This window comes from Dermacentor silvarum, chromosome 8 (genome assembly GCF_013339745.2).
Source record: "Dermacentor silvarum isolate Dsil-2018 chromosome 8, BIME_Dsil_1.4, whole genome shotgun sequence".
Taxonomy (NCBI): Eukaryota; Metazoa; Arthropoda; class Arachnida; order Ixodida; family Ixodidae; genus Dermacentor; species Dermacentor silvarum.
This window is the reverse complement of record NC_051161.1, coordinates 172,426,762-172,450,639: the sequence shown is the minus strand read 5'-3', so window position 1 is coordinate 172,450,639 and position 23,878 is coordinate 172,426,762. Positions and strand designations below refer to the sequence as shown.

The 23,878-nt window shown below is 48.9% G+C and overlaps 1 protein-coding gene across 1 annotated transcript in view; it reads right to left on the bottom strand.

Moving 5' to 3' along the window:
* LOC119461848 (serine-protein kinase ATM) overlaps positions 1 to 23,878 on the bottom strand; it is a 754,892-nt gene that overhangs the window by 395,065 nt on the left and 335,949 nt on the right. The window contains exons 33-34 of the mRNA XM_037723219.2: positions 18,044 to 18,135; positions 1,117 to 1,298 (exon numbers count right to left, since the gene is read on the bottom strand). Coding sequence (XP_037579147.2) covers positions 1,117 to 1,298; positions 18,044 to 18,135 — 274 coding nt within the window. The remainder of the gene's footprint in view (positions 1 to 1,116; positions 1,299 to 18,043; positions 18,136 to 23,878) is intronic.

The following is a 23,878-nucleotide window of genomic DNA, read 5'->3' as shown; positions in this document are numbered from 1 at the left end:
AGGTTTTCCTTTTTTCCACATACAATTGTGATTTGGAATGGCCTTGAGGGGTACTTGCGCGAGTTATCGAGTGATGAATTTGCCAACCTATTGCCTAATTATGTTCATGAATCAACTAGCTCTTCCGGATATTATTTTTTCTATATTGCTTGTTTTCTTTTTTGCCACTAAAATGTATTCTTCAATTGATTGACATATATATCCACTCACTCCTGCAATATCTTGCTATGCAAGATGGCAATATACGTAAATAAATAATAAAAATAAATCTCGATTTCTAGTGCGCCTTTCGGCCATGGCTGCGCATGGCTGTAAGTGCGGCTGAGCACATATCCAGCTGTGCACTCTGCTTTAGAGGTAATTTGCCGCGTATGCAAAGAGTGGGTGTGCCGAAACAGCGTGGCATCACGTAAGCTGTTTTATCGCGCATTGCATAATCTCGAGGTTGCATAATCTCGAGTTTCAGAGACCCGTTGAAGCGATAGGCAGACGAAGCATTCACTCCCCGCTGCCGGCGCTTTTCGTGATAGCGTTGTCCCAGTGTGGGTAGCGCTATCAGCCGCAGGGGAAGAGCGGACGCGAAAGTGCGGCTGGCTTCGTTTAATTTGTACCGCCGATGTGAAGATATCGCCGACGTGGCACGAAACTGTATCATTCGTTGCCGACTCCCAAATTCAACAAAATGAATTGTTTTCTCGTTAAAAACTGCTTTCTTCAGTTGCCCGATAATTTCTCTCGGTACCCAAGTTACCGATGGCTTGCTACATTCTTGTCACGCCATGCTAGGCGATTCCCAGCATGGGCAGCACCTTGTTTTTTTGCCCAACAATTGCAAGCAATAAACAGCATTCGCACACCTCCAATTAAAGTGGTAACATCAGCTAGCTGGTCGTAGATATTCGAATGGGAACATTTAAGGCACACCGAAATCGACACGGTGTGCTAGTACGACACAGTCCGTGACACGGATTATTCATCCAGTTTCATTCAGTTGATTGAAATTTGACCACGAGGTGCATTGCAAACATTACCAGCACTCTCAACTGAAACAATGCTGTTAGGCTGTAAGTGTTTGCAAACTAAGACATCGAGTCATGCAGCGAGTGAATGGCTCACTCGGGATGGCTGAGGTAACGCTCCATGGTGCGGAAGATGATCGCATAACTGATGTGCCGACAGCCCTTGGTTGGCTCGTCCACCATGCCCGAGATGGGGTTCCAGTGTGCAGTGGACAGGCACGGCAGGTGCCACTCGATGGGACCCAGGATGCCAAGGCAGTGCAGGGAAGCCTCTCTCACCTGCATAGAGCCACTCATCATACTGCTGGTGCAGAAGAGACTCGCTAAGAGTGGCACCCTAAGAGTGGCATCACAAGTGGTGCAAGCAGCCCATGCAACATGCATTCATATGAACAGTTGAAAAGGAAGCACCTCTGTAAGCCTTCCTTTCATTTTTGCCATTCATACCAACGGTAATTTTGGCAACCACATCTTCCCATGCGATGTACGCCTGTAAAACTGGTAGCATCACGGTACATCCGTTTCAATCCACATTCAAGCTTGGAGTGGCCACCTCAATCCAGAAAAAGAAGACAATGATTACACCAACAGTTAGTGTGGCTATACAGGCACATATGACTGAGCTCCGAGACAAGCCCTCCCTGACCAAAAAAGCAACTGGCTCTCCTGGTGCACACTACCTCACTTACGAATCTCATCTTGCAGCCAAGGTGGGTGAGGCGGCCAGGATATCAATGGGCTTAATATGGACAGCAGTAATGAAAGAATGATTGTAATAAAGTTAAATAAGAGACACAGTCCAACTCTGATATACTCAACTCGATCACAAAATAGTTTGATATATAAAATATGACTACGTAATGCTTATCCGAATCTCTGCACTTCTCAAACTATTTTAAGAGATCTTGAAAAGTGGGAATTTACGAATTTGCTCTTTAAAGACACTGCCGTAGGGACACAAGTTCATTTATCTCTTGCACGTGAATGTCATCGTAAGTCACTTGCAGTGCAAAGTGGCACGTCTACTGATCACAACGGTAACACCATAAGACTGTGTCGTGTGAACGAGATTGCAGTGAAGTGCTTGTTGTGCATTTTCTATTCGAGGTAGAAATGGACGCAATGCAGAAGCGAACTGGCCTGTATCCGCTGTGCTGCCATCAGTGCACTTGCACAGTGAATCATACGTGATTGTGGCAGGCCACGTGTCTGCCGTTTAAACAACTGATCATCATATATCGGAAAAGAGCAACCATGCAGATTGCTGTGTAAAATTTCGGTATCAGAACTGACTTCTTTTTGGAATCAGTTGTCCTCACTTCTCATCCGCTCGATGTCTGCCTGCCAGATGTTGGTTCATGGACACCTCGCGGTCCCTTCGTTCTCAGCCCTTCCCCTCCAAACGCTGCGTCGATCAATGACCGCCATAACTACGCAGATGCTCTTAGATTTGAAAATTACATTCAGCTCACAGAATGCAGTAGAACCTCATTGATACGTTGCGAGAAAAAAATGTACTAACCAAGAAAACGTATGATCTGAAGTCACTAAAATATTTCGCAGACTCAACTGTAGGCAACTACATAGGCAAGTTCGCCTATGTAGTGCGAAGCATTGCGCGAATCACTGCGGCATGAGATCCGGTGGGGCCACCAGAGAGGCACATTGTCATTTTTGCGGCTTTGGTAAGCTTACGTTTGCACTCCTCAAATTCAGCCTGGGCCAGCAGCTTCTTTGGGCATTATAGCAGTCAGTTTTGATGTGCTCACCCGGCTTGAATCATTGCAGCACGGGACGGCGATGCGCATCAAGCTGCCGAGGCATGAGTGATCCGAGATGCAAGCCACCGTTTTGCCATTGCGTAGTGTTTCTGTAACGTGAACCCCGCAGGTAAAGTGTAAAGGTAGGATGGCTTTGTCGAGTTACTCGTTCCACTCGCCCCATGTTTGAAGCACTCGGATCAGCGTAGTCAAAAGCTCCTGCATCACCCGGACGTACTCCACCAGCGATTCGTCCAGGGCCTGCGTGCATAGCTCCAACTGCGGAGGCCCTCCGTGTTTACTGGGCACCGATCACTATCGGGCTCCGTGACGCATGATCTCGCTGCGTGACGGAGAGCCGATGAGGTTGCGCCATTTGGCCAGACCGAGTGCACGCCCAAAGTGGCCGGGACGACTGCGCTGGCGGCGCGCGCTGTTCCTGTGGGCACGACCTCGTCTGAGTCGAGCCCTGGGTAGTGTACGCCGAAATTTTCCGACGTTCTGGGGACGCGTGTGGTGGAGAGAGGTTATTCGCCATTCGAAAAGGGCCTCCGAGAAACGCTGCCGCAATCCGCTGTGTTGACGGTGGGCACGGAGGGAACCAAGATTTCCCCCAACTGAAGATAATAGGTTCGGTAAACCGCCGAAGAATGCCGGCGTGTTGGTGCCTTTGTGCATAAGGCTTAGGCTTGACGGCCAAATCCCTTGTGCTTGGCTTGTACGACCGGGCTTCGGCGGTACCAGGTCAAGCAGAAACACGACAACACACGATAGAATAACAAGCACAACAACATTTATTGCTCCAGGGAATTTGCGTGGAAGCAGGTTAGGTTCGACCACAACGTTTGTCGGGGTCGATAGTGGTCGAACGATAGCAGGGTGCGACAAAGGATAGGAACGAGATGGTTACCTGAGCTCCGTCCTTCATCGTGGCTCGCAGTCTTCTTCTGGTACTGGCAGTCACCGACCGCGCCGACCTCGACCGCCCTGCCCTGTTCTTGGCTCGGTCCCATGAGCGCGAGGCTCCGTGTGCACGTGAGCGCTGCGTTTGCAACCAGTTTCCAAGAGGGTCGCGAAAAGTCGTTTGGCTCCCCGCACGGGAAGAGGGCAAAAGGTGTTTGCTCTCCTCACTTCCGTGGCGCGTGTAAGGACGCGGGCAAATATGAACCTTCATAATTCCCACAGTTTGTACTGCCTGGCGCGCTGTTGTAGTGCCCTTTCCATTGCAGTGGCTTCAGCGAGAAAGTCTGCAAGCGTAGTCGGTGGGTTGTGGATAAGGCTGGCAAATATTTCCTGCTTTACGCCTTGCATTAGGCGCTGGACTTTTTTGTCTTCGGGCATTGAAGTGTCTGCACACCTGAAGAGCCGAGCCATGTCATCAATATACGTGGCGACACTCCCATTAGTCGCTTGAATTCTTGCCTGGATCACATTGCACATTGTGTGGTCCTGATGCGAACAGACTTGTGCAAAAATGTAATAAAATTATGGCAAGTTTGTCCGATTGGACACAGGCAAATAAGCTTAAAACAAAAGTTGTAATATTTCGCGCAAAAAATAAACCACTTAACCTTAATCATGCTATTTATTTTCAGAACCAACGCATTGAACTGGTTGAAGAGATTAAAATTGTTACAGTATGTTTTTCTTATAATTTACGTTGGGATGCCCATATCAAACATCTCTGCAGCAAACTCTCTGCGGTTACCGGTGCTATGGCACGCTGCTGCACATTTCTACCTACGAGAGCAAAACTTCAAATATACTATGGTCTCTTCTTATCGTATATAAATTACTCTTACCTTGTCTGGGCTACAACATCTAAATCTATCTTGCAAAAGCTGGTAATACTTCAAAAGAAAATCACTCGGTATATAGAGAACGTTAATCGACTTTCACCAACAGAAAATATATTTCTAAAATACAGACTAAATCGCGTAGATAAATTATACGAACATAGATTACTAGACACTATTTACTTCTCATCCGAATATGTTAAGAATTATTTGACATCCCTTGCTCAGCTAGAACTCTGCACTCACACAAAACATGCTACACGAAACCCCGAGGTATGGAAGGTACCATGGTCTCAAAACAATTACAGCCTACAGTCCTTAAAACATAATACAGTGGAATCTCGATGATACAAATCTCACGGGGTCACGAAAAATATTCACATTAGCCGAAATTCGTATCATCGAAACACAATTAAAACTAGCTAAATTAAGAGGGGACGCGGGGATCAGATCGCGAAAATCGCGAGAAAAATAGATTTTTGAAAACCACGCGTTTGGGTATCTGCAACGCCTAATCTATGCTGCATCAAAATGGTTTGGCTGAAAACGCACTGAAAGTGCCCGAAAAAGTTTAATTCGTCAGTGCACAGGGCGAGAAAACAGCTTTAAATCCCGCAAAATCACCGCAGTTCACGGAGCCATATCTCGTATTTCCCGCCACCGAGCGCTGCAATCTTGGTATCGTTCGAAAGCTCAAAGTTTCGCCGTTGCGCTTCTCAATTCGTCCGTCGTCGCCAACTTGTAACAAACGCACAAACACCAAAGAAGCTCGGGTCTGCGATAGGTAGTCACACGGGCCCTCTGATAAAAGCGGGCCTCCGATTGGCTTCCGTGCTGAAAGGCGTCTCTCCTTTGGTTGCTGCTGTGGCAGGGGCAAGATGGCAACCGCAGTTGTCTGCTTCGTAAACCACGCCGGCGTCTTCACTTGACACACAGAATTCGGATTACTGAGAACTCCCAGGTTAGTGATGGATCGTCGCTCGTTGGCGAATAAACTTTGGACGAAGCACGCCTTCGGAATACGGAAGCGCTCCTACGGCAAGAAAAATACGGCGATTAGGGGGAGAAGCAGACGCGCACCCGATTGAACGAGCGCAACCTTGCACCGTGGATTACGTGCCGCACTATCTTGCACCGTGTGACTCCAGCAGCGAAACCCACAATCGCCCTGTGCCATCGGCACCGATAACGCAGCCGACGGAAGACGCGCCAATGGAGGCTCCCGCGCCTCGGCGTAAGGCCGCGCGAATAAGCTGAGATCATATCTCGGTAGACATAGCTCGCTGCGACTAGGCAAAATGGCGCAAAAAAGAACGCGGCCCGAAGCACGGCAGCCACTCCGCCCGATGGCATGCGGAAAAGGAGGAAAAGCACAAAAGCAACAAAAGCGTCACCGCTTCAAACTCTTCGCGCCATTCGCGGCCTCCGCGCTGTCGGGCGTCGCGTCCGCGCCTCCGCACCAAAAGAGAAAGGGAGAAAGCGCGTGGCTGCGCGCTGTTCTCTTTCGCGGCCGTCGGTGGGGCGGCATTTATTCGTATCAACGGACGCGGGTCAAAAATGGATTCGTAACAACCATTTTCTAGCACGTTGCAAAGTAATGGGGCTCGGCCGGGACCGCAGAAAAATTCGTATCATCCGGAAATTCGTATTAGCCGTGATCGTATCATCGAGGTTCCACTGTATACCGACTGTACTAAACAAATATAAGCACACAGCTACGCTAAACAAAGATGGTTTGTGTGACTACTTTCTTTCTTTATAGCGACCTATCAGCATATTGCATTCAATTGTAAAATGTCATTTTTTATGCATAGCTGCGATGTGTAATGCTTGTTGTGTATGAAACCTTTCATGAAAGTGTTGCGTATAAAGCCTTCTGTGTATATGTCATGTGAGTGCTAGTGCCATGTAGGGAACCCTGGGCCTCCGTCAAGCTGCTACGACAGCTTTTTGCCCAGGTGTCCCTCCAGTTCCTTTTGTTTCTGGTAAATAAAATTGATTGATAGATTGATTGATCGCCAACTCCGCTCTTTCCTTTCTGTCAGCGCTGGTATGGGCGGCAACTAAGTGCTGACAAAATTTGGCTCACGGTGTCGACGTCGCCTCGTGGTTCTCAAACCACGTCTTTGCGGAATACCCGAGAGCGAAGTACACATTACAACGCTTGCACTTTTGGGACAAACCGTTGAATTCAGCAACCCTTTCGAAGTGGTGAAGCCAGTTTTCGACGTCCTCAAGAGCACCTCCGTGGAACACACTGTGTGTTTGCGGCTGATGTAAAAGGATCTGCGTTGGTGCGGCAAGCGCAGAAGTAGACGGTTAGTAGGATCAGGTAGCAGACCGTGCTGTGGCTGGAGCCGTTGAAGACGACGGCTGGTATGGACGTGCACAGGGGTGAGCTTTGTCGGGCTTCTCACTGGTGTTGAATCAGGAGTACGCTGCATCTCGGGCGATCGTATGATTTACCCAGCACCTCCACCAGAAAATGTCACAAAGTTAACAATTGAGGCCTTGGCAAAACGGTGCTTCCTTTAACAAAGGCTGACACTCGGAGAGCGCACGCTCAACTACGAAATTCGCCGTCCTCGTTCCAGTGGCCGCAGGTGCCAGTCTCGTCATTATCGAGTTTCGGAGATGCGTTGAAGTGAGAGGCAGACGAAGCATTCGCTCACTGCTGCCGGCGCTTTTCACGACAGCATCGTCCCACTGCAGGCTACATTATCAGCCGTGGAGGACATGAAAGCATGGCTCGCTTCGCTTCCTACCGCTGATGTGAAGATAGCGTCAACATGGCATGAAACTATCTTTCGTCACTCACTGTCAGACTACACAAAATGAAGTTTTTTCTCTTTTAAACATGCTTCTTCTGACTGCCCGAATATTTTGAAAAATTTTGTGGCACATTTCATGTTATAAATATCCATCAGCAACTGTATTTATTTGCATAAGTGGTCAAACTTCAACATAACTTAAGACATACTGGTGGGCAAGTTGGTTAATAACGCCGTAATATGGTAGCACATTTCAAGAACGTAACACAGCGAACAAACACGAGCGCTGTATTGCAACTACTGGTTCATTGGTGGATAACCATACATAAATACAAGTTACAGCGCATGCGACAACCACTTCAGTGAAGACAATGATAGCTTTTTGACCACTTATACGAGCTAACAGCCATCATGCTGCACGGAACCTCACGCTTGAAAAGCTTCCACACCGCACTAAAAATAAGAAAATGGAACAAACGGGAAGGAAAGAAAGCGAGTGAACCATACCATCTGACATTGCCGCATTCAGATGCATAGAAACCTTTTTTCTTTGTCAGATAATGCAACCGAGAGGAAAGTGATGCACGCACTTTTCCTTCCGCTTTGAAATCTCAGCTGCTTTTATAGTTCCACAGATCAGCTTGTTTCTTTCCTTGCACACCACTTTCATTTCTGTCAGTTCCGGCATGCAGCTGCAATCCCTACAGCGGAAGGCTAGGTGACCTCTCTAGAGCAGTGGTAGTTACGCTCATGAGCCTTGTGTACAGGCATCTCGCTGTTGGGCCAAACTTATCACTATCACAGATCTCAGGGGTGCGGATGTTTATGAGATGGACTAAGAGACATATAACGGCACAGCACACAAGATTTAATGATATCAAACGAAAAGCAAGAATACCCACTAAAAAACAACTGAAAGTGATCAACAAAATATTAATAAAATATAGAAGTGGCTCTCAACCGTACACAAAAGTATAAGCTAATTAAGCTGTCCTTCTATCCAGTCTTAATCCCTGCACCCCTAACAGTTGGACAACTCTAGCCACTTTGCTTGCGTCACTGCTTGAGTGGAATGTTCTCAGGTTTTTTGATGCCGACTCATGTGGATCCTCGTCTAAGCCGCGTCGCGTCTCTTCCGGAGTTGCTACTTCCGACATTCCTGACGATGTCGTCGCCTTGGTAGACGCCCGTGTCCCTGTTGCCGTCGCTGACGTGGCAGAGAGGCCAGGCAAGTTAGGCCTAGCGACGTGTTCGGCCGCTGCTTCCATCCGGCGCCTTGCTCAAGTGCCGACGTGGCGTCCCGGGGACTATCATACGCGCTGGTCTGCCGCTGAAGGGGGATCCTTCCTGGAGTGCCCAACACTGCCGTGAGAGGCTGCAGCAGGTCCAAGGAGCATCGCTCGAACGTCACCGAGGTCGACGGCCACACCCTGGACTGCCAGCATCACGAACTTGACCGAACCTCCATGGCTCCCGTCACCAGTGCGATGCTGACGGCTCATCACTGGTTTTCTCTCGATGACGGCTCAGGTCATGTGCCCCAAGTGCTCGTTCTGTTTGGAACACTGCGTATTCTCTTCGTTGTCGTCGTTCTTCCGCGTGTGTTGTCCCTCTACTCGTGACAATCACACGGCAGCGGAATCGAACCCACGCAGGTGGCTTGTGCACAGACATTTGTTGTTTCCTTCTGTGTGCTTCCCTTCTTGCAGAGTGTGGACCACCTCGGAAAATACCACGTCGACACCAATCTTTTGACCTATTTTACGAAGGTTGTGCGAAACAGTGTGCATGTAGGGAATGACCACTGGTCTTTGAATGTGTCATGGTCTGAGGCTACGTGAGTGCTCCTGGAACACTTCAGCAGAGCTTCCACTACTGAGGCAAGAAGGCACGAAGGATACCCTGAATTCTCAAGGCAGCGTACCTGTTTGAAGATCACTAGCTTCGAATGGACCAAATGGAAAGGAAGGACAGGCTTGTTTCCCCTTGGTTCATAACACCAGCAGACATGGTTGGCAAAGCAATACAGACCAAGGTCTAAAAATTAGATAAACTTGTCCCTGGGGAACCTCATGTGTCAAAACAAGAGGATCAAGGCAAACAAAAAACACAGCGAGAGCGTCAGAAATTGCATTTGCAAAACCTGCTTCATCATATTGTAGGAAAACTAAAAAATTCATCAATGTACCTACAGACATGGGCAACAAACAATCAGACAGTCAAGGTGCTCTTTGAGCTTCTTGTCTCATAAAGAAAGGTACAGATCACTAAAAGCGGGAGGCAATGCAAATTGCATTCTTCTCAAAATAAATTTCGTCTTCCCATTGTGTGAATGTGGACCTAAGGTACAGGGAAAGCGACACTAAAAATTGGCTACAATGAAGGCCCGATTCATTTTGAAACTTCGTCACCTCGTGCATGTTGATGCATTCACTAGTACTAGTCATCAAGTCATCATGTGGAATGCTATAGTATAGATCTTCAATGTCCGCAGAGAAGGCTAAAAATCCCTGGTCAGAATGCTGTTTAAGAAAGCTAATCACCTGCTCAGAGTTCTTAACAGGATAAGGGTCGTCAATCGGTAAAACACTCAGTTTATCTTGTAAGAATCTTGCTAGCTACTTTTGCCATGTGCCAGTCTCAGAAACTATTACTCTCAATGGGCAGTCAGGCCTGTTAGTTTTTGCAGAGAAAAACAAATCTAAGCTTAGTTTGCTGCCTGCACTAATGGTTTTTATAAGGGCGTCCAATTTGAACGGATTGCAGAGCTTCAGCGTGCTTGTCTTCACTTTTTGCAGGCTAACATCAGTGCACATGGTAAATACCCACAAGACAGCCTCAGAAACCTTTGATTCGTACAGGTGTTTAGGAAGAATGGCAAAGCCTCTTTCTTTATCTGCAGCTAATGGAGACAAGGAATTTGTTTTTAGATACAACACTGTCTTGTTAACAGAAAGCTTAGCACTCGAGCGATTACTCCGGTTCAGAATGTCAACGTCTTCTGAAATACATCGGTCAACCTCAGACTCGGGAGCCTTGGCAGCAACTTGCCTGACCATCGTGAGCTGTTCAGGCCGAGTCAGCCGAGGTTCCAGAGAAAACTTGGGGCCACAACTTAAGATCTGAAGCACGGCTTCGGGTAGTTTGATGTCGCCGACACAGTGGACAGGGCTTTTTGCAGCTGGGTTTGGGATTTGTGAGTGCAGTTGTGGAAGCACAAGTTTCCACAGCAGTTCCGTGGACTGGTCGATTAGCTTGGAGCACTCACGCCACTTGTCCCTGAACCGGGCTTGTTCTGAGGTGACTTTGATGAGAAGGTACAAGTAGTCACCGAGTGTTCAAAGCTGCAAAAAGCGCTGCCCACTGTGTCGGCGACGTCGAACTACCTGAAGCCGTGCTTCTGGTCTTAAGTTGTGGCCCCAAGTTTGCTGTGAAACCTCGGCTGAGTCGGCCTGAACAGCTCATGATGGTCAGGCAAGTTGCTGCCCGGGCACCTGCGTCTGAGGGTGACCGATGTACTTCAGAAGACATTGACATTCCAGAGTAATCGCTCGAGTGCTAAGCTTTCCATTAACACGACATCTCATAACACTTTGTACATCCCATAATTTAAATTTTTTCTTCGTACATAAAAGCGTGTCTTTACAAACATTGTTCAATTTTATCTAACAATATTGATTTTGGCAATTTATACCTTTTTTTATGACACACATCTCGTGAATAAAACTTCTTTGCGTGAAAAGTGCATTCCTGCTTTTTGTTTATACTGTTACGGTGAGATGCATTTAATAATGAAAATGAAGAATGCGAGAGGCCTAGGGACCGATAAGGTCACAGTCCGAACTCACGTCATCTTCGTTCACTTCCAAGTGTCCCCCCGTATTGTAGCAATTCCCCCTTTGCAGGCGATGCCCACCGGGCGAGTCAGTTGGAGTTCCGGTGGTAAAAATGTTTAAGATGGGCGACATGGACGACGTTGGTCTTGCTTGAGCGGCGGCCAGTAGACAAGAATCGACATATCACGTACGTGACCTCACTGAGACGGGCCATAATGATAAAGGGGCCGGTGTAATGGGCCAAGAACTTTTGGTATAGGCCACGCTTCCGAAGTGGCGTCCATATCACCAAATCACCTTTCTCGTACGATACGTGCTGATGGCGCTCGTCATAACAGGTTTTAAACGTTTTTGGGAGGTAAATGTACAAAGGCGGGCGATGCGCCGGGCCTCTTCTGTGCGGCAAAGTGTTTCAGTCAGAGAAGTTTCGGCGGTTTCGCAGAACTGAAGGATAGAATCGAGAGCTGTACGAGGATGGCGGATGTATAGGAGATAAAATGGGCTTTATCCGGTGGTCTCGTGTTTTGCGGTATTGTAGGCAAAAGTTATGAAAAGCAACACAGTGCACCAAGTTTTGTGAGCGGAATCAATATACATTGCAAGCATGTTGATGAGAGTTCTGCTGGTCCGTTCAGTTAAACCATTAGTCTGCGGATGGTACGGGGTGGCGTGACGAAAATGAGACGTAGAAAGACGGAGGAGCTCTTCAACCACATCGGCAACAAATTGCCGGCCACGATCACACGAGGGGATCCATGGCGTAAAAGGACGAATGACAGCATGAAGTGTGAAACTTCAGCGGCCGTTGCTGCACGAATCACCGCACTTTCTGCATAGCGTGTCAGGTGATTGATGCATACTATAATCCACCGGTTGCCTGTCGTTGATCGCGGTAGAGGGCCGAGCAGGTCAACACCAACTACCTAAACAGTGAAGCAGGGGGCTCGATGGGATGCAGAAGTCCTGGAGGGCCGCTAGTTGGACACTTGTAGCGATGACACAGTTCACAGCTCGCAACCTACGCTGCTACACTTTGGCGCATCGTTGGCCAGAAGAAACGTTCTTGTGTGCGCTGAAACGTCCTGGAAAGTCCCATATGTCCAGATATAGGGTCATCGTGCATTATTTGGACCACATCACTTCACAAGCTTGTCTGCACGACTGGAAGCAAACGGGCACCGTTGCCAGAATAATTTCGCTTGTAAAAAATGCCATCCTTTACAACGAAACGGCGTTGACCATTCACTTCGGAGATAAAAAGAGGAGCCAGGCTGGTGTCGCTGCGTTGCTCCGTGCGAAAGGTAGTAAGGTCGGGAAATAGAGGGAAAAGAACTGCTAGGTATTCATCGAAATTGTCTGCGTCACGCTCGGTAGTCGAAAGGGGAAGCCTTGATAAACAATCAATGTCAGCGTGACGACGACCGCTCTTATAACACACTTCAAAGTCATATTCTTGTAATCGTATGGCCCAACAAGCAAGACGGCCGGATAGGTCGTGTAGTCTGGTGAGCCAACTTAACGAGTGATGGTCGGTGACAATTGCGAATCGGCGTCCGTAGATATACGGGCGAAACTTGTGGACGGCGAAGACGACCGCGAGACATTCTTGCTCCGTCACCGTGTAGTTACACTCAGGTTTACTTAAACAATGGCTGACATAGGCAACCACATGCTCTATGGTGTCATGCCGTTGAACCAAGACAGCTCCGAGGCCCATACCACTGGTGTCAGTGTGTACTTCGGTTGCAGCAGATGGGTCATAGTGGCGAAGTATGGGCCCTGAAGTCAGTACAAACTTGAGCTGCTTAAACGATGACTCGCATTCTGCTGACCATTGAAAAGGCACGTCCTTGTTGAGTAGACATGTCAGGGGGTAAGCCAGGTCGGCAAATTTAGGCACGAAGCGACGGAAGTCTGAGCACGAGCCCAAGAAACTTCGCAACTCTCGTAGTGACTGCGGTTGTTTGAAGCTGCTAACTTCGGCGACCTTTTGAGGGTCGGGCCGAACGCCGTGCTTGTCCACAAAATGACCAAGAACCAGAGTCTCATGGCTGCCGAAGTGACACTTCTTAGAATTCAAGGTAAGCGAAGCTCTCTCAAGAGATGTAAGAACGATGTCAAGAAGGCGATTGTGCTCATCAAATGTACAGTGTTGTGTCTGGCGATCCTTTGGGACAAAGCAGGCCTAATCGACAGACGTGAACATGTCAAGTATTCTTCACGCTTGTCGTTTCTCGCGGCTGGGAACTGTCACCGTCAGTCACCTGGGACTAATGGATGAGTAATTAGTCACCAGACTTCATTGAGTTCTCGGCCTCGTGCGTAGCTGAAACGGCAACGTCGCCCTTGGTGTGTTTCCGTTGTGGGAATCCTCTGGTCTCATAACCGCCGCACGGGCAGTGAACGTCGCGTCAAGCGCATGCGTGCCAGGGAGAGTTGGGAGAGGGGAAACTTTCCTTCCGCGGGCGGCGCACGGGAATCGCAAGCGCTATCAGCGCCACCGGGTGGGTCACGTGAGATCACGCTGACATCGCCCGACTCTCTTTGGTCTCCAGCAAGCGGCGACGGCTGAAGTCTCCGCCGTCGCTCCCGTATTCCCGCACGTGGTTAGTCAACCGCGTTCTTGCCGCGGGAAACGCTGCGGCCCCCCCGTATTTCCCAGTTGGTAAGTCGGAAGCCCTTCTTTACCTAGTGTATTATTCTCTTCGAGGGAACCCTTAGCGATGTCAACTATAGCTAGCTGGCCTGCTCGAAGTGTTAGTTGCAGTCGTAATAAATGCTTTCCGAGTGTACACGTGGTTGTCGTCTATTGTTTCCTCGAGCTTGTACCGGACCGCGGTTGATGCGCAGGCATGCGCCAACCACGGGGCTCGGTGTGTCGAGGCAGAGGGCCGTTGGCATCCCCCCCATATCCTGACACCGTGAAGCACCAGCGCCCGCCCGAACTACGACGAGGCCCGGCGCCGACTGTGACATGCCAACCTGCAGCCCCCTTCCGAGACAACAGCCACCACCCTCCCTGGAAATGGTGGCTTCCGCAAACTGACCGCCACAGAGAGGCGGCTAACCGCTGCCTGTGTGTGGGGGCAATCAGGCAAGATTGGAGGCGGAGCCCAGCGGGAAACGATGCCAGATCATGGGCGGGAGTTTACGAACTGGTCAAACATTGACATTGGCTAGAGAACTAAAGTGTATTCCCTCGTGGAAAGAAAGAGGGAAACGAAAAGGATAAAACAGCGGGATATGAGTGTTGTAAAGACGCTAGACCATGTAGAACGCTGGGAGATGTAAACGCTACTACATGCAAAGATGTCAGCACGTAGACGGCTCCAATATCATGGAGCCCTTCTCCTAATATACCAACATGTACAGTGTATATAAAACAGCTTTCTGATTCCTCTGGATGTCTCCTTCTCCCGGCACCTGGCACGACACCACCCATGGAACCTTCTTGGTCGCTCAGACTTTAGATTTCGCAACAACGGCCAAAAATTACGTCATCAAGATAACATAGACAAATTTCCCACTTCAGTCCACGCAGAATAGTATCCATGAAGCGCTCAAACGTGGCTGGGGCGTTACACAAGCCAAACGGCATTAAATTGAATTCAAACAGAGCCGTAAAACAGACAGACCTCAGTGGGTTACCTTTGTAACCCACTGAGGTCTGGGGTTACAAAGGACGTTTTCTCCTTGTCATCCGAATGCATGGGAATTTTCCAATAACCGGACCTTAGATCCAATGAGGAGAAATACGTTGCAGAATGCCAGCAGTCAATTACGTCATCAATCCTGGGAAGCGGGTATGCATCCTTTTTGGTGATAGATTTGAGACGTCGGTAATCAACACAGAATCTCGAAGAAGCGTCTTTCTTCCTTACAAGGATCACAGGTGCAGCCGCTGCATGACTCCTGAATGACCTTCTTTAGCATTTCTTCTACTTGTTGAGCAATGATTTTGCGCTTTGCAGGTGAGACACGGTACGGTTTCTGCCAGATAGGATAAGCGGATCCCGTGTCAATCACGTGACGAGTACGTGACTCTGGCACATTAAATTGTTCCTCGCTCTGCGCAAAATCAGACTGCGGCATGCTTGGCCAGGACGTGGACCAAGGCTCAGCGCTTCTGTGACGGCAACGACTTGTTGACCATACTCAGAAACTGGTCCTCTGTAGGGTGAGTGACAGCAACGTGGTCTACTGTCTCGTCGTTTAAAGCTGCAATACAACAACTACTCGCATTTTGTTCGAAGAAGGCAAGCCGCATTCTAGTGGGTAGCACGACAGGCTCACTAGAACAATTCAGCACCCATAATGAGGATCGCCCATCGGTAATAGAAAGGGCGCAATGCGGCACGAGCACATTTTTCTTGGCGCAGTTGAGGGGGACCGGCTCCACAAGGACATCAAATGTTCCAGCGTCTATAGCATGGGTATCAACGGGCACTCTCATCATCGACTGGGGCGGCAAGCAAATATCGTCAGTGACGGCGAGGGTTCCTTGACAGCGCGGAGACCCCTATTACGATATTTCACGACTCGCACCGTTCTCGTGCATCGTGCTATGGTGCACGAATACTTCAAAAATACGTCCGTTTAATTCGAACAAAATTTCGGGCCCCTTCGAGTTCGAATTATTGATATGCGACAGTAGTTTTAATTGTGTTTCGATGATACGAATTTCGGCTAATACGAATATTTTTCGTGACCCCGTGAGATTCGTATCATCGAGCTTTTACTGTACATACCGCTTCGTGGAATTAAAACAATTGTTGGAAGTTAGCGCTGTGTTCGTCTCGTACCTCTGTCTCTCATTTCTTTTCGTGCGCTAAAGAGTAAACGTCATGGAATACCAACATGTCCAAACTTACGCTCTTTCAAATTTTTTAACACATAAAGTTCTGACATGCCATCAACATGGTTTCCGTAAAGCATTATCAACAATCACTCAGCTTATCACAACTGTGCACGACTTTTCGAGTGTTTTGGATTTGGCAGGACAGGCTGACGTACTGTTTTTAGACTTCTGCAAGGCATTCGATACAGTGCCTCATGGAAAGTTGTACTAACTGCAGCAAATTGGGTTTCCAGGGTCCAGTGGATATCTGCTCATCTCTGTAAGCGTGTACAGTTTGTTGCGATAAAAAGCTCCAAGTCCACAGTGCAGCATGTCAGTTGGCCTGGGTCCGTTGTTATTTATAATCTATGTGAATGACTTGGTCGATGTCGTGCCCCAGGATGTCAGCATTCGATTATTTGCGGATGATTGTATCACAGACAGCTCATCGATGATTGGTGTAGTTGAATACTGAGAAAATGTTCTGTTACGCCTTACGAGGAAGAAACATCCCGTCACTTCTCCCTACATCCTTCGTGATAGTCCAGTGGTACAAGCAGATAAATATTTAGGCATTACTCTCAGTTGCAACCTTACTTGGACACCGCACATAACAGATATTTGCACTAAAGCGGTTCAGAAATTATGGTTTTTAAAAAAGAAGTTAAAAGATACTCCCCCTAGCATAAAACTTTTGGCTTACAAACTTTCATTCTGTCTGAACTCGAATATGCTGCAGTCCTTTTACAAAAAAGGGTAGTATGTTTCTTGAAAAGGTAGATTTATTTTTAACAAGTATCGAATACTCGACTCACCTAGTACATTATTGCAATCACATAACATTTCTTTGTTAGAAACAAGAAGAAAGGTGAGTCGTTTAAAGTTTGTTTACAAAATTATCACGGAAAACATTACACTAAAAGTACCATGTTGTGTCCAACCAGCCACTGCTAGGATAACCCGTCGTAAACATAACCAATCATTAGCACCTATATTTGCACGAACTGACGCTTACAAACACAGCTATTTTCCCAGAACAGTTAGACACTGGAACTCACTGACTCAGGAGATTTTCGAAGCTGAGAATTTCGCTACAACACTGGAAAATTATCTCTTTGGTGTTTAACGTTCAAATGTATTATACTCTTGTTGCTGTTTCAAAGACATGTTTCTTTTAGCGTATTGATCATAGTTTAATGTAACGAATTCATGTTTTCTTGATTTTTCTGTTACGATTTACTTGATGTTTCTTTTGCCCCTCCTGCTTGGACCAAAATGTTGGTCCGCAGTATGTTTAAATAAATAAATAAATGAATGAATAAATAAATAAAATAAATAAATAACGTGTTATGGGAAGCAGTATCAGTCGACGCCACACGAACCTTTCTTATTGAGTTTGCCACTGAGTACGCATATTTTGACACATTCTAGAGCTTGCTTTGGATAATACAATTTTTGCATGATACATATTGTTTTTTGGTTCCCGTGAAGAGCATATCAACGAGATTCCACTGTATTAAAATAAAAAATTGGAAAGTTGCTACCACACTGCCTAATCTAGATTTCTGCGGGCACTGCTAAAACTTTAGAAGGGTATCTAGAAGGGTATTCTTTGCCGAAAATAGTATTGCAGACCTTTAAAAAGCAACTCGCAAATAGCCATCAAAATACTAAGAGGACATAACAGTATAACACATGCAATTCCTTGCACAGGACAAAAAAATGACTGAATGACAAGATGTGAAGGCTATCTTCTTGGTGCCACGTGAAAAGTCTTGTGTACCTAGAGGAAGAACCCTGTGCATTACAAAATATTGAAAAAACAAAATACGTAGAATGCACCTGTAACAGAGCACAACATTCCTTTGACTAGTGGGAAGGTTGGGCCAACGGGCAGTGCGAGGTGGGCGGGGACTCTGGTGTATGACAACAAAGCTTCGATTGACCTAGCAGCTTGAGAGTGGGAGTGCCCTCTTTGAACACCGTCCTCAATCTGTGCCAGCAGAAGAGCAAGGAACACCCACCTGCCGGTGTGGGGACCTGGCTTGCTGGAAGAGGACCACCACTAGCTGGTGCAAGGGACTCGAGCTGGCTGCCTCCGTGAAGAACAGCTTCCCTGCAAAGCAGACATGTGGTGGCAGGGGAGAAAGAATGAGCCAGCCACTTGGAGGGCTTCACACAACTTGGAAAAGCATTTACACGTGAGCAGTGGAAACGTACAACAGTTGCTCGTAAAGAAGGGAATAACTAGACCCCCTTTAACTACACTAACTTAGCTACCTTTAGATATTGATTTGTGTGGCCATGGAAACCTCATGACACTTGTTCTTCCCTTTCATAAACGGTATCACATGATAAAAAATTAAATTATGGGGTTTTCACGTGCCAAAACCACAATCTGATTATGAGGCATGCCGTAGTGGGGGACTTCGGAATAATTTGGACCACCAGGGGTTCTTAACGTGCACCTAAATTTAAGTACACTGGTGTTTTTGCATTTCGCCCCCATCGAAATGTGGCCGCTGTGGCCGGGATTTGGTCCCGCGACCTCGTGCTTAGCAGCCCAACATCATAGCCACAAAGCAACCACGGCAGGTGTATCACATGATAAGCAAATGCTGCACTATGGCAGAAAAGAAAGATGCCGAGGCCAATCTTGCGCCAACTCTTGAGAAATAGCGGTCCAGGCATGATAACCAAAAGGTTGCTGACAAAAGTGCTACCTCAATTGACTTGTCTGATAAAACTCACCTTGTAATGTTTGGAGCACTAGCAAAAAGAAGAAAGCAGCAAGCATAAAAATTAATGGGCAGCTACGCAGCATTTCAACATAGGATGGAAAACACATTTTCATTAAGCAATGCAAGGACGAGCAAGGACTGAAACAAACAATCATAATAATATATTGGTTAAGTGATGTGGAAACAATACCGTATTTACTTGTGTAAGGCCCACACCCCCTTTTTGCAGAGCAATTATTTGAAGAAAAAAACAAATCACATACACACACATACCCATGAGCTGGTTAATTTCTGCAAGCTGCTACTAGATGGCCTTAATTGTCGTGCCAACAATGGGATTATCATAGGTACCATCACCACATCCTGCAGTCAGCACCAAACGACAAAACCTACCAAACCGCAACTTTGTTCGCCGAAAACCAAATTTCCTTCTCATGATCAGGGTCCCCAGTGAGTAATTTATCTAGATAAACCTACTCCTTTACAGACTCGAGAGGCTGACTGGCGATCCTGAATTCTTGTTTGCTTGCCAGGCTATTGAACATTATCTTTGTCTTCTGCATATTAATCTTCAACCCCGCTCTTACACTTTCTCGATTAAAGTCCTTAATCATTTGCTGTAATTTGTCTCCATTGTTGCTGAAAAGGACAATGTCTTCTGCAAACCGAAGGTTGCCGAGATATTCGCCGTTGATCCTCACTCCTAAGCCTTCTGAGTCTAAGAGCTTGAATACTTCTTCTAAGCATGCAGTGAATAGTATTGGAGAGATTGTGTATCCTTGCCTGACCCCTTTCTTGATAGGTAACTTTCTACTTTTCGTGTGGAGAACCAAGGTGGTTGTACAATCCTTGTAGATATTTGCCAATGTATTCACGTATCCATCCTGTACTCCTTGGTTACGTATGTGGGAATTATGAAGGTTCATATTTCCCCGTGTCCTTACGCGCGCCACGGAAGTAAGGAGAGCAGACGCCTTTTTCCCTCTTCCCGTTCGGGGAGCCAAACGGCTTTTTGTGCGGTGGCGCGATCCTCTTGGAAACCGGTTGCAAACGCAGCGGTGACGTGTACGCGGAGCCCCGCGCTCATTGGACCGAGCCCAGAACGAGGCGGGGCGGTCGCGATCGGCGCGACCGGCGCACGCCGGAGAAATGGGAGACGACTGCGAGCCGCGGCGAAGGACGGAGCTCAGGTAACCATCTTGTTCCCTTCCTTTGTCGTGCCCTACCTCGTTCGACCACTATCGACCCCGACAAACGTCGAGGTCGACTCTATAGCCTGCTTCCACGTGGAGCAATAAACCCTTTTTATACTTGTTACACTATCGTGTGTTGTCATGTTTCTGCCTGTCCTTGTACCGCCGAACCCCGGTAGTACAAGGCAAGCACACGGGAGTTGGCCGTCAAGCCTAAGCCTTACGACAAAGGTGGCTTGAGAGAACCCGGAGACTACAACTGGCGCCCAACGTGATTTCTCGTTTGCAGACGTAATCGAGCAGCCGGCTCCCGCGACAGGATGACGAGCTCGCAGTACGAACTTAGCGATCTCTTGGAGTTGGCCAATATTTGCAGTCGGGCCAGGGAAAACTCGGGCCTCGTTGCATCGGCCGCGTCACCCACAAATGTGGGCCGTGCAAACACGTACTGCACTACCGCACCCGCTACAAATGTAGGAGTGCCGGACCCCGCGCACCTCACCAACACACCGGCATTCTTCGGCGGGTTACCGAACCTATTCTCTTCAGTCGGGGAAATCTTGGTTCCCTCTGTGCGCGCCGTCAACACAGCGGATTCTGGCAGCGGTTCCCGGAGCCCCTTTTCGAACGGCGAAGAACCTCCGTCCACCACACGCGTCCTCAGAACGTCGAAAAATTTCGGTGTACACTACCCAGGGCCCGACTCAGACGAGGTCGTGCCCGTAGCAAATGCGCCCGCCGCCGGCACAGCCGCCCCGGGCACTTTGAGCGCGCACTCGGTCTCCGCTATCCGCTATCGCAAAGGAACCACAAACGTGGTCGCCGATGCGCTGTCACGGGCGCCGGTGAAGGACACCCTACCAGCCGGTCACGAGGAGGAGGAGGGGGCAGCCGAGCCGCTCTCATCGCGGGGAAACCGGGGAGAAGGGAAAACCCCGCCGGCACAAAACCAAGAGCATGTGCATCTCGTTAGAGTGAGACCGCCCCTCGAGATTACATTCAGCAGAGATCAGCTCATCAGGGCTCAAAAGGACGACACTCACTGTCAAAACCTGGTCGCCAGCCTCAGGGAAGAGACGGACCCAGAGAGAGGAGTCTGAGAGCGCACGGAAACCGCCGGTACGACGGTGGGTGCGGACTCTAGGGCAGCTGAGACTGAGCTGGAGATCTACCTGCTTGATGCAGATGGAGTTTTGCTGAAATACGTGCCAGGCAAAGAAGACTCAAATGAGAGATTCAAAGCCGTCATCCCGCGCCAGCTCAGACGAGCGGCATTGCAGCATTACCACGACATAGATGGCCACGGGAGCGCACCAAAGACATGGAAGAAACTATGTCGATTCGCAACCTGGCCTGGCATGAAGTGTGATGCATTATGTAAATACGTGCAAACCTGCCACGTCTGCCAAGCAAGAAAGCCGAGAGGCGGGAAGCCGCCTGGCATGCTGCAACCGATTGTGAGCACAAAGCCATGGGAACTTGTGGCGTGCGATTTGATCGGGCCGCTGCCGCGAAGTAAGAGAGGGCACAAATTTGTGCTAGTCATCACTTGCCACTTCAGTGGAATCGCTGAACTCTACCCGCTACGAGCAGCGACAACGAAGGAGGTCCTGAAAAAACTATCGGAGACCTTCTGCTGTTATGGGTTCCCAGAGCGGCTGATCACCGATAAGGCGTCATATTTCACGTCGAAAATCTTCGGAGATACATGCGCAGCGATGGGTGTCCGGCAGGTGAAGACAATGTCCTACCATCCTCAGTCGAATGTGACGGAGCGCCGGAATCGAGATGTGAAGCCACTACTTGGGGCATACACCCAAGCGCACAACAACTGGGACGAGCACCTAGATGCGATCTCCTTCGCCCTAAGAACAAGTGAAAACCGTTCAACAGGTTTCACGCCAGCTTTCCTGATGTTCGGGAGAGACCTCCAGACGCCAACGGACACAATCTTATCCAAACGGACAGATTCAGCCGGCGCAAGAACACCAATTGCCGACTATGCACGGCGGCTGCGTGATCGCCTGGCAAATGCCATGATAGAAGCGAATCGCAACCGCGCAGGGGCAAGGGCGAGTCAAAAGGCCTCCTATGACCGAGCGCATTGGGACATGGAATTCCAAATGGGAGACCTAGTCCTGAAATGCAACCACGCACTCAGCGATGCGAGCACAGGGTTTGCTGCTGGTTTAGCACCCAAATGGGTTGGACCCTTCGAAGTTGCTGAGAAGCTCTCGCGACTTAACTACAAGCTGAGGGATCTGAACACAGGTCGTATCAGCGGACCAATTCATGTCGCTGAGCTGAAGCGGTACTTCCGGAGGGAAGGCACTGTGGAAGCTGCGGCGCCTGCGCCGCGAACCCGTGGGCAGGCAAGCGAATGTCCATCGACCCCCGTGGCGCACCCCTACAGTACCCGCAGTCGGCAGAACAGACCGTAGCCAGTCCGGACCCGCCCGAGGCAGCAGAACCACACCTATGGAGCAGCAGCTAAAGCTGGCCATAGAACTCAGCGAGGGCATACGGCACGGAGCCACGGCTGCACCTCAGCTGATCAAGAAGACAAGCCACCAACTAGCCTTCCAGAAGATAGCAGCGCTCGTGCACTCCCTGGGCCCACTGGACGCAAGAGACGAGTGCCGGCATGGAGAGCCAACCTTCGGAGGACCCGTTAGGGAGTGCACCTTTGTCCCTGCGCCGTGCTACTGCGGGGCTGGAGTGGCACAAGCCATCCGATCAGAGGTCGACGATGGACAACCCAACAAGTACACAATGCCCTTGTCGGCTGACCTTGGTGTGACTGACTTCGGGGGATGTCACGAGACAATGGGTTCTGGTGAGAAGGAATCTGAAGACATCGACCCGCCGACTGCATTGAGGGAACCGCGACAGCGAGTAGGTTAGTTGTGGCGAGACCGCCATAACACTGCGCCACTGGAGTCAAGGGGGCGTTCGGTCTTAAGGGGGGAGGGATGTGGGAATTATGAAGGTTCATATTTCCCCGCGTCCTTACGCGCGCCACGGAAGTGAGGAGAGCAGACGCCTTTTTCCCTCTTCCCGTTCGGGGAGCCAAACGGCTTTTCGTGCGGTGGCGCGATCCTCTTGGAAACCGATTGCAAACGCAGCGGTGACGTGTATGCGGAGCCCCGCGCTCATTGGACCGAGCCCAGAACGAGGCGGGGCGGCCGCGATCGCCGCGACCGGCGCACGCCGGAGAAATGGGAGACGACTGCGAGCCGCGAGAAGGACGGAGCTCAGGTAACCATCTTGTTCCCTTCCTTTGTCGTGCCCTACCTCGTTCAACCACTATCGACCCCGACAAACGTCGAGGTCGACTCTATAGCCTGCTTCCACGGGAATTCCCATGGAGCAATAAACCCTTTTTATACTTGTTACACTATCGCGTGTTGTCGTGTTTCTGCCTGTCCTTGGACCGCCGAACCTCGGTAGTACAAGGCAAGCACACGGGAGTTGGCCGTCAAGCCTAAGCCTTACGACAAAGGCGGCTTGAGAGAACCCGGAGACTACACGCAATGCCTCTATGACTGCTGGTATCTCTACTGAATCAAATGCCTTCTCATAATCTATGAAAACCATATAGAGAGGTTGAATGTATTCTGCAGTTTTCTCGATTACCTGATTGATGACATGGATATGATTTATCGTAGAGTATCTTCCTGTAGTCAGTCTGTTCCTTTGGTTGATTGAAGTCAAGTGTTGCCCTGATTCTACAGGAAATTATCTTGGTGAATATTTTATATAATACTGAAAGCAAGCTAATGGGTCTACAATTCTTCAATTCTTTAACGTCTCACTTCTTATGGATTAGTATAATGTTGGCGTTCTTCCAGCTTTCTGGTACACTTGAAGCCGGTCGAGGGAGTCATCTATACAAGGGAGTGGGTAGACATCTTTCTTTGTAACC